The sequence below is a fragment of the Acanthaster planci genome, linkage group LG18 (assembly GCF_054643075.1).
Source record: "Acanthaster planci isolate LZ-2023a linkage group LG18, COTS_SCS, whole genome shotgun sequence".
Taxonomy (NCBI): Eukaryota; Metazoa; Echinodermata; class Asteroidea; order Valvatida; family Acanthasteridae; genus Acanthaster; species Acanthaster planci.
This window is the reverse complement of record NC_141794.1, coordinates 11,941,891-11,954,239: the sequence shown is the minus strand read 5'-3', so window position 1 is coordinate 11,954,239 and position 12,349 is coordinate 11,941,891. Positions and strand designations below refer to the sequence as shown.

Below are 12,349 nucleotides of genomic sequence, written 5' to 3'. Positions count from 1 at the left end.
TTGATTTGTTTGAGATGATTTTTTTAAAGTTGGAATTAATTTACACCCTCCTTTTAGTTTGGCTTTAAAACATGTCGCGCAGCCCTTCATAGTAAACTTTTTACCATGGTGTGGTTTCAAAATAGATTTCAATGCTAGTTTGGGGGTTTATAAGCTGTGTTTATGAGCGACAGTTTCACTTTAAAAAAAGTGGCAAAATGGCAAGACGTTCTGAGAATATTGGTCAAGTCGTCCATGGGTCAAGTCGTCCCCAGATCAACTTGTCCCCTAGGCAAGTCGTTCCCCACATAAATAACTTAATTATAATTTTAATTTGGAAATTTATTTTGGGGGATAATTTTTTTCTTTAGTAGATATTACTTCTCAAGATTTTACGTGGCAATGTTTTTTGGGGGGGGGTAGTTTATTTTCATTTTTACTTATCAAGTTTTTACTGCAGCAAGTTATTTTCTTGGGGGGGATAATTTATTTCATTTTTTACTTATCACGTTTTTGCTGCAGTAATTTATTTGGGGGCGATTTATTATGACTACTGAAGGGGTTGGGGATATAGCATTGTCTGCCGGCAGCCAATCATACGCATTGCGATACTCCATGAATAAATGACGGAAACTTCGTAGAGCGTCCGGGCTACGTATTGCCTCTTTAAGGTCTGTCTCCCACAGCTGTTGAAGTTGTCATTCTTAACTTTTAATAATTTAAAATATAATTGTGTAAATATCATCTGATGTGCTTAATGCACTTAAACGCTAGACCGATGGTAATAGAGTTCATCATAATTGCGGATTAACTGTGCGGCTTTTCCAAATGAACAAATGAGATTAGCGGCAGAATATAATCCCGAGGAAGAATGTTTAGACGATCGATTTTTTTTCTCCACAACGATCGAACAGTTCGCCAATATTCCGTCACCACTTTGTGACGTGGCACGAACTGTCTCTAGATCGCAAAGATCAATAATGAGAGCGGGAAAATTTCTGGAATCCATTAGCCACACCGAAAAGAATTTTTTAAATTTTTAACCCCAAATCCAGCATTTATCATTACTGAACAACGCTTACGGGGTAAGTACAACAGAAAGAACAGCCGTTTGCAAGTCATAATTAGACTCAGATATGCGCCGCATGCAACAGGTGAACTGTGGCGTACAGTGAGCAAGTGCTCTGGACTCTACGGCTGTTTTATAAACATCGGATGGAATTTAAACACCACTTGAGTTAAATTTGAGGACAGTTAAAAAGTAAATGAAAAATCAAACCGACGCTTAGCCTGCCATTTAATAACATCTTAGTTCTAGAGAGAAATGAAAATCTTTTCAAATTAGTTCTGTCATTTACAGTGGTTATAAAACAGCCGTTGGTAACAATTTTTTTGTACTTGGTTACCATGCAGCGATGTACACGTACATTATGTACATGTACATGTACACGTTCGTTTTTTTATGTGCTTACTTGCGGAAGTAGGAGATTGAATCACAGTTCACTTTGCGCGCTTTGCGACCTTAATTTAGAGTTTTTACTAAGGAATTTTGACGAGTTTGATATGGAGTGTCGAGTATTACATACTGAAGTGTTTGGATGGTAATTTACTTCACCAAACAGTGTCAAATGGTAAGTTTTTGTATCGATACAATCAACAGATCAACGTGATCACCTAAACTTAATTTCACCGTAACATCGCCAGCATCGGATTATACAGGCGCGGCGAACACTTCATTCACGACAAGTGTGTTGTACTTTGTGCCTACCTTGCTTACCATAAAAACGCAGTCTGGCCTAGGTCAGTTTTTCTAAGGAAAATTTAATTTATACAAGAAAGAAGGGAGGGTCTGTATACTGTATTGTAACTTGAAGGAATACCCCCAGACAGGCCAGAACTGTGGGGTCCGACGTCCGCTGAGCGGAGCGAACGTGGCCCCCACAATTCTGGGGGTATTGTACATGTAGGAATAGGTTTCTTGCCAGCATTTCTTGTCCGGTTTAAAATAAAATCTTGCTATTTTCGGTGATCATTTCACCTGAATAGAGATTGTAAACAAGCATATCAAATACTCCCTTTTGTGGCCTGCTTAAATGATGTTCTAAGTTGTCTGAATTTAAGCTCACAAAGGTTCAGACAGAATGAATGAATGAATGAATGTTATAACATCCTTCGCTCTATACCATAGTTGCCAGCTCCCTAATCTGAGTAATCTCTCCTGTACTGTAGTGAAGTTTGGTTGGTTTTCACAGTAAATGGAAAAATTAGGGACCTTACAACAGTCAGAAAAATTAAGGCTTCCCTGTGTTTATAATACCCACTCTAGGCCTACATTATTTTGCTTTGACGATACAAGTGGAGGCCCTATTTATATGTTTTTCCTCTCTATATCACACAGATCATGGACTACTGAGGTTTTGTCAAGTCGTAATTTTGACATTGATGTAACATGCACAGTGATATGGAAGGTGTAACTGAAACAGTTGAACAGCATAAGCAACAAGAACCTGTCCTGGAAGATGCAGTGAACAAGGAAGAGCCAATGGAAGATAACAAGGAAGGCGAAGAGAACTCAATGGATGTTGCTAATGAGAAGGGGCCGGAGGAGGCGCAACGTGTCACCAACCAGCCAAAACAGATGGAGACAGGGGGTGGGGATGGGGTGCCAAATGTTGCTCCGGTGAAACCGATCCTCAAGGATAACTTGCCCAAACCCAGGGTAAAGAAAGACAGAACTAAGAACAGAAAGCAAGATGGAAAAATGGTGCCCGGAAGCAACCAGGTTGCTAAGAAAATGAAGAAGGGCATTTTCATCTCGTACTCCCCAGACGGAGGCTTCCTTGAACGAAAACTCATCTGTGAAGCGGTGAGACAGTTCAAAGAGAATGATCTGACTGAAGACATTTGGTTTGATAAGGACGAGGAGAACACCAGCAGTCCTGCATGGTTTTCGCAGCGGATGGAAGCAGTTGAAAAATGCCGTGCTGCCATCTGCTTCCTGTCTTTTAGCTACTTTCAATGCCCTGTTTCACTGTACGAACTCCGTTGTCTACTTGAGCGACAAGTCCCCTCATCTTCCACCCCTCCCAAGGTCTTTCTTGTCTTATGCGAGAATGTGGAGATCCCACAGCAGTATACCATCTTCTTGGAAGATCTTGTGAGACTGTGCCATCCGAGATACCAAAGACTCAGTCTCTCGGAGAAAGCCTCAGTCGTCATCGGTGCTCTGATGGAGAAAGTTGAACACTATGCTTCTATCTTTGCACCTCATGTGCCGCACATACCAGGTGCAGACTACACGGAGGAGTACAAGAAGAAGAAACTGTGCAAGTGGAACCTGGACGACCTGCAAAGTTGGCTGTATCAGATGGGGATCAGGGAATTCTATCGCCAGAGTTTTGCTGAAGCGGGCATGGACGGCTTCCTCCTCATGTCTATCATGGACCAAGACATGGCCGACTTTCTCGGCATTGACAGCCGTGTAGTCAGGAAGAAAATACTCCAGCAGATTATCGGGATTCTAGAGAAGGAACACAAAGCTCCGGAGAGTTGGCATCTGCGAGCAAGGACACAGAAGAATCGGACAGACAGTGTTTACCTGGTGTACGATCCCACAGATGTGAGACTAGCACAGACTCTTAAACAAGATTTGAAGAAGAAAAATCTTCAAGTGAGTCAAAGACTTATGAGTAGACTTCTGAACTTAGTTTCTCCCCCTATTAATGATAAGAAAACATTTGTAATCTGTGAAAAGCAAGTGAGATTTAATGCAGTGACAGACCAACGAGCTAACCATTTTCATTGACAGCAGAGCAAACTACTGTAGGCCTAGCGCAAACTGAGGGAGTAGAGAAATTTTAGAGAGCAGATGGTATCAGTAGAACATCAGAAAGTAAACAGTACATATCCCCAAAGTGGTGAACATAATTCTCATTCCATCTTATAAGCCTACCAAGCATAGCAGCATCACTGTCTATCGTGCATTAATACTTTTTTAAGCTTTGTTGAAAATTTTGGTACTCTTTTCTGCAAAGGTGTCTTGTCACGAGAAGCTGGGACAATCTAAGGAGGAGTTCTTAGCAATCAACGGACCAATCATAGCCACTGCCAAGCATGTCATCATTCTTCTGACCGAAGGAGCCACGGCATCCCCGTTCGTCTTCCATGAAGTGCTGTTTGCTGACTGGCTGGGGAAGTCGCTGGTGACAGTCATGTTCAAGAATGTCTGGGAGAAAATGCGACCATCACTGAAAGCTGTGATAGGTAATCAACGAATCTCAGTCCTTATACATACATGTATATGTGTCTAATAAGCTACAGGGGCCAATTTCATACGGCTGCTTAAGCACAAAATTTGCTTAAGCGTGAGAAAACCTTGCTTGATAAATGAGGTAATCTGCCAAAACTCTATGTGATGTATAGTGTTTTGGAATTGTATTTAGCTGTCTTTTGGTTAGCATGACAATTAGATGGAGTCTGAGCTGGTAACCTTTGTTTTTTAAGCAAGGTTTTTTCGCTTAAGCAGATTTTGCACTTAAGCAGCTCTATGAAATTGGCCCCAGCTGCTGGATTATCTCTAGCAATAAGGAGTTCACCAGCTTTTGCCTTGGTGCATGTAATCTGCATTTTACCACATGTAGCTTTGTTCATTTGGTACGGAAAATGAAATTACTGCCATATACTGGTACCCTCTAGGTCTCTAGGTACCTGGAAGACTTGGTTTTGTGAACTTAGATGTACCGGTACAACCATACTGAAGAGCTTTTTCTACGTTAATGGCATAAAAGGCACCAGATTGCCGTGTATGTCTTTAAATCTCATTAACAGATTGGTTTCAGTCACAAGGTTTTTGCCTTTCGTTAGTTACAGCATGGAAACCTTTAGTTGAACTAAGTGCATTTTTGTGGGTCTTGATGTGGATATTTTGAGGGTCCTTTTGTTTCTGTGTTTGCAGGTGAATTTCCAGCCATTGATTTTGAGACCAAGATGTACAGTGAGAGCATGGACATCCTTGAGCATCACATCAGGCCCTTACGCAAGGTGCCAGGGGTTGTGTTGGAGCAGACTTATCTCAACCGGATGAGTGAAGGACTTAAGCCCCTGCAGGTCCTTGCAGCATCACAAGGTACAAGCCAAAAAATTTAAGATGAAAAATTTTTCATGGCTGCGTTAACCAGGCATGACAGTTGAGTTTCCTGAAACAATGAAAGCACATCATTAGGTTCCAAGAAAAGTGACAGAAATTGAGAGATCACTTTGCATAAATTTGCAAACGTAGTTTTACAGTTCTCAAAAAGAAACAAAATATGGAATAAGTTTGCTGTGTTTTTCAGTGTGGATGCAAAAATCCTTGAAATGGCTTACATACAGAAATTAAGAAGCAAACATTTTGCATTTGGATATTTTGGCACCTTAGGAGGAGTGGTTAGTGCCACTTTCATAATGTCTTTGTGAAAAATACATGTAGCACAAGGTGTTACAAAAGTCCTTCAGGTTTATATGCCATTTATGTAATATTGTCTGGAGTTGAGACATATGTACCATTGCTGCCTCACTCTCTTCAATTGAGTTTTATTGACATCCCTTAGCAAACAGATTTTTATAAAGCCGCTTCAGAATCTTCTGCACCGCACTTAACGAGTGTACCTTTCTCTTCGCAACACTATGTTCAAACTGTTAGAGTGGTTTCTTCACCTGTAGCAATATGACACACATTCTGCCTTGTTTGTCATGCAAGTTAATGAATGGAGATGAGGTTCCAGATCAAACAAGACGTCTGCCAGCAGCAACAAACATCTCTGATTGATTCCTTTGTTGCATTTTGCAACACGTATATGCTCCTCGGGCCTGTGTCAATATGGCAAGGCAGAGTGTTGTGCTAGACAGTATTGAGCCTAAGAATTCCACTTTTCATAAAGTTCGTGCCTGTGCTGTGAAATGTATAAATGGTGGAAATAATAACTTAGTCTCAGGAAAAGATTTCTTTGTGCTCTGCTAGGCACTGACATTTACTGACATGCATTCTCGTTAATTTGCCTCAACCTGTACGTACTTAGTACCTGCGCGACCATTAATTAAATTGAGTGGAGTTGGTGTTCCCTCCATGTACAATATAAAATGTATGTTGAATTTGTTGATAGTAATCCACACCAACAAATCAACTAACTTTCTTTCAATGAAAAAAGGAGGGAGGGGGAGTTCTACTAATATTTGGTGGATGAAATTGCTGATACCTGTTAGTAATGCAAGTTTTAAAATCAGATCTCAGCCTTCATACTCTGATTTAATTTAGTAGCCAGTGATCTGAAATGTATTTTGTTTGAAATGTATGTATGTTGTTTAATATTCCCCTACAGTTCCTGCTTTTTCTGGTCTGACTTTCCAAAGCCAACTTCTCTCCTCCCCCAAAAAAGAGAGGTATAAATGTACTCTCCAGTAGATCCATTTCTTTCTTTCTTTGTAACAATTTTGAAGGTACTGGGTCAGCAGTGAGCAATGGATCTTCGGATACCAAAGTCTTCTTGAGCTACCAGTGGGACATGCATAACAAAGTCCAGGAAATCAAGCGAATCCTTGAGAACAACGGAATCTCTTGCTGGGTTGACAACAGCCCGACTATCGCACAGCAGCGTGGCACCTCAGGAGCCAGCACGCGCAGCACAGCAACATCCGGGCCGATTCACTCGGATGCCATACACGAGACTTTGGAAAGCAATATCCAGAGGAATATGAAGTCGTCCACCATCGTTCTGAGTTGCATCACTCCACGGTATTTACAGTCAGACAACGGCATTAAGGATTTAATGTTGGCCGAGGCCCTACATAAGCCGGTGATTGCAGTGTTGCTTCGTTTCGTGGCGTGGCCACCAGACATGGGTCCCTCTCCCATCAAGAAACTTCTGGCCCACACCAGCCACATTGACTTGAGTAACGACAAATTGTTCAAGCAGAACTTCCACGTGCTTGTGGAGAGACTGAGGAGATTTTTAAACTCCAAGCACTGAACGAAGAGACTTGGGTAAGATTATCTCTTTGGGAACCCCGTCAGTTGGCATTCAGTGGTAATGGAGGTAGACCTAAGAAATTACGCAGACATCTGGGAACTGATGTTGGTGCTTCAAAAGACTTGGGGTAGAAAGGAATGCCTGAGCACCATGTGTATGATCTGCAGAGAAATTGTAAACATCATTGAGTACTTTGCTGAATTGAAAAATCTTTGCGACATTGCATTAAGTAAAATTTCAGTTTCTCAGTGCTTAGCAACAACCACCTGTAAATAAGCAGAGCTGTCACATTTTCAGGCTTGTATGGAGGCTCCAAAAAAGACTTGTATGTATTTTAAAAACTTTCGGGAGCCTATGAAGACATACAGATTAATTTCTTAAATTAATTAGTATGCAGCAGTTGTATCTATTTAATTTATAAGAGTTGTTTTAAAGTACGAAATGGAAATGGTGTTGCTCTTCAGTAACCAAACCAGTTCATCCTGCTAAGTTGTAAACACACTTTCATTTTCTTTGTGTTGACTTTTTGAAAGTGATCCTGTACTGTACATTTGTGTTGTATTAAAATGAACTGAAGGATTTTGTCCACTCAGAGCAGAACAAAAGAGGGCGTTTTTGGGGGGGTACTCACCGCATAGGTTCGCCGTGAGGCATGCAAGTACATGCATATGCGCGTTTGACGCGAAGCACGCTGAGTATGCGTAACTACTGGTAATTTACTCCGGCACATATGGTCTTAGCTTACATGCAAAATGCGTGCAAGAATCCGCTTATAACAACCTGTCTTTCTTTTCACCAATGGGGGGTGTTACTTCAGCTCGAGGTGGATACCATTAAGAGGATAATTTGTTTTGTGAACAGGTTTCCATTGTGCTGTATATCAACAAAATAAGTTCTGAATAAGAAAGATTCAGGTTTGTACCAAAGATGTAAAATGTTCTCAAAATTAGACATAAACTCCAAAAGATCAAATGTAGGTTTGCTTTCTCCTGTTTAAGACCAAGACTGTAGTTGCATTCATGGTACATGTGCTTTCAGGTTTGCACAAGTTTTGTTTGCCATTCATGTGCAGCAGCTGTTTATTACCCTTTCATTGTTTGAAACCTTTTGTAAATTAGGGGAACTTACATGTACTTGCCTGTTCAAATTAACATGAATTGCCTGTATTTTATTAGTAAAATCATGGTGCTGATTGCTGTAATGAAATTCAAATTCACCTCTTCAGTCAATCTGCATCTCAACTCAATGTTCCCAGAATTTTTTTCCCATCTGCTAGCAATTAATCACTGCTAACCTAAATTTCCATACACTTGTCACTTTACAATGATCCTTGAGAGTGCGCATGCCGCCGGCATTTCTGTTTGATCTGCACCACATGCAGTCCTGAGCATCACTCCTCAGCACCTTAACGTTCACACAAGTGGAGACAACATTTATCATAATGGATAGTTGGCAGTCTGTAGCTCTTTATCAACAGTGTACTCTGGAGGTCGACCTATTCTTTTAAATAATTGGTCCTAACTAGAGCAGTGGTGTGTTACAATTATTGCTGATTGCATTTTGGGGCTATGTGTATGAATAAGAGTATGAAAACTGAGCCAGCCTTCAACAAAAGAAGTAGTTTGGATGAACCAGTAAATATCATCACCAACAGTTGTTCTTGTTTAAAGTGGTTTTTTGAATCAACTTGTTAAAATGTACAAAATAGGAGTGTGTCCCTCTCCTGGGTTACAGTTGACAAAACAGTTATTATTGTAAGTCTGGACCAAGTCATACGGACTTTAGTGTGATGCCACAAATCTGTGGACCCAACTTTACAAGCAATGTGTGTAGGGTGCCCAAAACTAAAGATTAAGACTGTGCACCCAGACCATTGAGGGTGAGGGGACTAATCCTCACGTTAAAGTCACGACCTAGTTGTGACAGAATTCGTCCCCATAAAGTTTTTATCCGCAACATCTATGTTTTGTAGACCCCTCAACTATGGAACAAGTATGCCTACTTTGTCGATATTATTTGTTTACTGGAGAAAAGGATTCTTGTTATTTTTCACTATTTTCCACTTTTTCCATATCGCAGAATATGCCCCGTGGCATCAATTCTTCAAAAGTAAACATTATTTTATACATGCATTCCAAACGTTTTACAGGGATCTGCCAGAATAACCTGGGAACTTTGATCCCAGCTCAAACAGATCATCTCCTCCATCGGCCTTCAATCTATTTACTCGTTTGTGATGTAAACACAGTCCCTAGGAAAGAAATGATAAATTATTTTTGCATTGTTATAGTCTGATACCAAGGTTGATGTTTTTACACTGGCATAGTAACTTCTTACAAACAAACATAGTGGTAAATTTGGACAAAACTACTGTGGTGATTTAAACTTTGTGGCCAATGGTCTTAAGCACAGCATAAATGTATGATTTTGTTCGGTCCATTTGCAAATTCCATTGAAAGTACAAGCACCTTGTAGAGTACAAGATAACTACTTTGAATTTGATTTGCTTTACATGTTTGTTGAAGTTAATAGAGAATATGTAAAAGCTTGTGGGACTGAAACACATGTACATGTAATTGTGGAGAGCTGATGTTGCTGCCCGATGTGGTTCATTAACAATAAACAAACTGGAACAAGATGCGTGTACTTAGTGCAGTTGGCTGTTTTATGCAATTTTAGTTTGATGTACACGTATATTTGTTGGTCAGTTTTCCACTTTTTCACTACTGCAGCTGTAAATGATGATAAAGATGGGAAAGGAGACTTCTGCAATGTTCACAATGCTGTACATTTTCATTTAGATATTGATCTGACAGATTTGTGATGCTCATGCTATCAGAAATTTTGTTGTAATTTACTTCAAATTGCCTCTGTTCAATTTGCAGAGGGTTTTTAAGGTAATGATCATTAAGATACAAGTGTGCATGGTTTTCTTTATTGAAGTGTGCAAAGATTAAAATAATCAGCTGGTATACGCAGTGATTTTCCGCCCAAAGATTGCAGTGACGCTTGTGTGGGATATTTTCGAAGTATGCTTGTAGTTATAATTTTTAACCGAATAAAATAGACAATTTCAATTGAAACTATCATACATGTATCGTTTCTAGTCTATATACGCTCTTATGTTCTTTTATGATTAAATGTTGCCTGAAAAAAAAACTTATTTATATGCACTCCTTTGAAAAGACCAGGAAGTCCTCTCTGTACATTTTACCCTAAGGATATATCATTATTAAGCAGCAAGTGTTGAGGATCAACCCAGTTTTGGGTGGGAGGACATCAACTGAATAAAGAACTCCAACAAAACCCTTTTTGAGTTAATAAGAGGAAACCGAATATTATTTGAAGGAGTTGCAAAGGAAATCAGTATTAACGGTCATAGGCCAAAATGGTGCAGTTTGGGCCTTTCTTTTAAGCAGGTATTCAATTAAAATCTTCTTCTGGCAGGTCAAATTTGGGTTTGAGTCAATTAAGAGGGGGTGCGGTGCTGTCAAAGGGAATTTCACTATTTTCGTTTTGTATTTTATTTGTTTATTTGTTTTCTTTAGCATACTACTAACCCTCCTTTTCAAAACAAAATTAAGCAGGCTTGTATCACCACTGAGTTTTAGCGAAATGTATGACTACCGCACGGGGGCGCTATTCAGACCAAAGAACCTTACACGTGCGGCTATCGAATCGGCCACGAAAACAATCCCGGCCAAATCTCGCTGCCCCCCCCCCCCCGTCAATGTTGTCTCACATTGCGCGGTCTGTGCTCCAGCTAGAGATGTAACAACATTGCCCGGGGGAAACGAGGGCTACGGTGCCACCTGCGAAGGTATGCCGTGCCCCAACCATTTTGGCTGGGATTATTTTCGGATGACGGCTAACCTCTTCCCACGGCCTCTGCCAGTGTTACTGCTGGCGGAAGCATATAGAAGGCAGCATTAAACTTCATTTATTACTTAAGATACTAACCACTGATATCTCTGGGAAATGTCGAGATGTCCCCCTAAGGTTTGTAAATGAAGAAATCCCTATATCAAACACTTGAAGAAGAGACCTGTTAAAGAGGCAGAGAAAATAATAAAAAAATAAGTTTAATCAAAATTTCGATTTTTTAAAGTATACTCGCGTGTATTGTTCACGACAGTACTTAATTTTTCATTACGTGTCATTTCCTCCTTAAAAATGCATTTTCCCTACAGTTTAAAGTCTCTCATTCCGAAGAATGATATCCAACTCATTTAGGCTACTTAGAAACAACCTACAAATCTGAAAGATTCTGTAAGAATTTTTTTCGCAAATTTTCATTGAATAGTAATCTTGAAAAGTGAATTCCAGTTCACTTCTCCAAATGTGCACATTAACGGAAACTCGATTTGCCGCACTCGGGGTAGCTGTGCAGATGGCGTATCCAGCGGGAGGGGGAGGGAGCAACTTCAAATATCAATATTTACAATTATTTTATTTATCAACTATTAGCATCCAAACCCGAAATAAAATCAAGAATGTCAGGGCCGCGAGTAAGGCTTTTGATGTTTTTTCTCCCCCAACATCATGTTGAATAAGCCCGTAGCAGCATTCGCTTCTGAATTTGCCCCCCCCCACACCCAAAACTGGATATGCCGTTGAAGTTGTGCTGTTAGGCCAATGATAACGTAAAGTATTTCATCAGAACGAGGCCTACATTTAAATTACAATTGATCTACCCAACTAGTATTAAGAAAAATTCTGTGATGCAGTATACATGTATTTTTATTGCTATAATGTGCTACTTAGAATTACTTGCACAAGGCCTACAGTTGAATATTTATCACAGTCCAATTAGGCCTACCTGCTCTAATAAAGTCTTAGGCCTGCATCCAGAGATAGTAAGTATACAGTTAGGCAAAGTATTTACGAATAATTATTATTACATCCAATATATCATTGCTAATTTCCATAAACATACTAACTTGGCTTAAGATCAAATTGTGTTACTTTTTTTTTAAATCGAACAGATGTACCTTGGGCGTGTGTTTCCGGCTTGTCTCCTCACTTATTTATTTTGTCGCTTGTGCGTTCGATCTTTACAAATCTGAAACTTCTTCCGTTGCATTGTGGAACAGAGAAAGAACCGAGACAGTCAACAGCTGTTTACGCGACGAGAACAAACGTCTACCTGTACATATTTTGACTCTCGATTGAATTACAAGGAGCGAATGTCACGGGTGGAACGCAGCGTTGAAAAAAAATCGATCACTGTACTTGTGCAATGCACAAAAGGTTTTTTAAATCACTGTATACTCCTCAGATGTGTTACATTTTTGAGCCGAGCGAGCAAGAACTTCATAAGTCCGATAGTCTGCCAACATTCCGAACATACCTCTGCACATTTCAGC

At 40.0% G+C, this 12,349-nt stretch overlaps 1 protein-coding gene across 1 annotated transcript; it reads left to right on the top strand.

The window, feature by feature from the left end:
- Nucleotides 1–1,448: 1,448 nt before the first annotated feature.
- Nucleotides 1,449–10,069, top strand: LOC147796236 (uncharacterized). Its single transcript, XM_087148897.1, has 5 exons — nucleotides 1,449–1,610; nucleotides 2,378–3,649; nucleotides 4,014–4,242; nucleotides 4,934–5,104; nucleotides 6,454–10,069. The coding sequence occupies exons 2-5, from the start codon at nucleotides 2,429–2,431 to the stop codon at nucleotides 6,981–6,983; spliced, it is 2,151 nt and encodes a 716-aa protein (XP_087005023.1). The 5' UTR covers nucleotides 1,449–1,610; nucleotides 2,378–2,428; the 3' UTR covers nucleotides 6,984–10,069.
- The last annotated feature ends 2,280 nt before the right edge of the window (nucleotides 10,070–12,349 follow it).

Bases quoted from the DNA above. Each gene is read 5' to 3' on its own strand.
- LOC147796236 (XM_087148897.1), top strand. From the start codon at position 2,429: ATGCACAGTGATATGGAAGGTGTAACTGAAACAGTTGAACAGCATAAG. The intron at 4,243-4,933 runs GTAATCAACGAA...CTGTGTTTGCAG, and splicing joins ATCACTGAAAGCTGTGATAG to GTGAATTTCCAGCCATTGAT. The intron at 5,105-6,453 runs GTACAAGCCAAA...ACAATTTTGAAG, and splicing joins GGTCCTTGCAGCATCACAAG to GTACTGGGTCAGCAGTGAGC.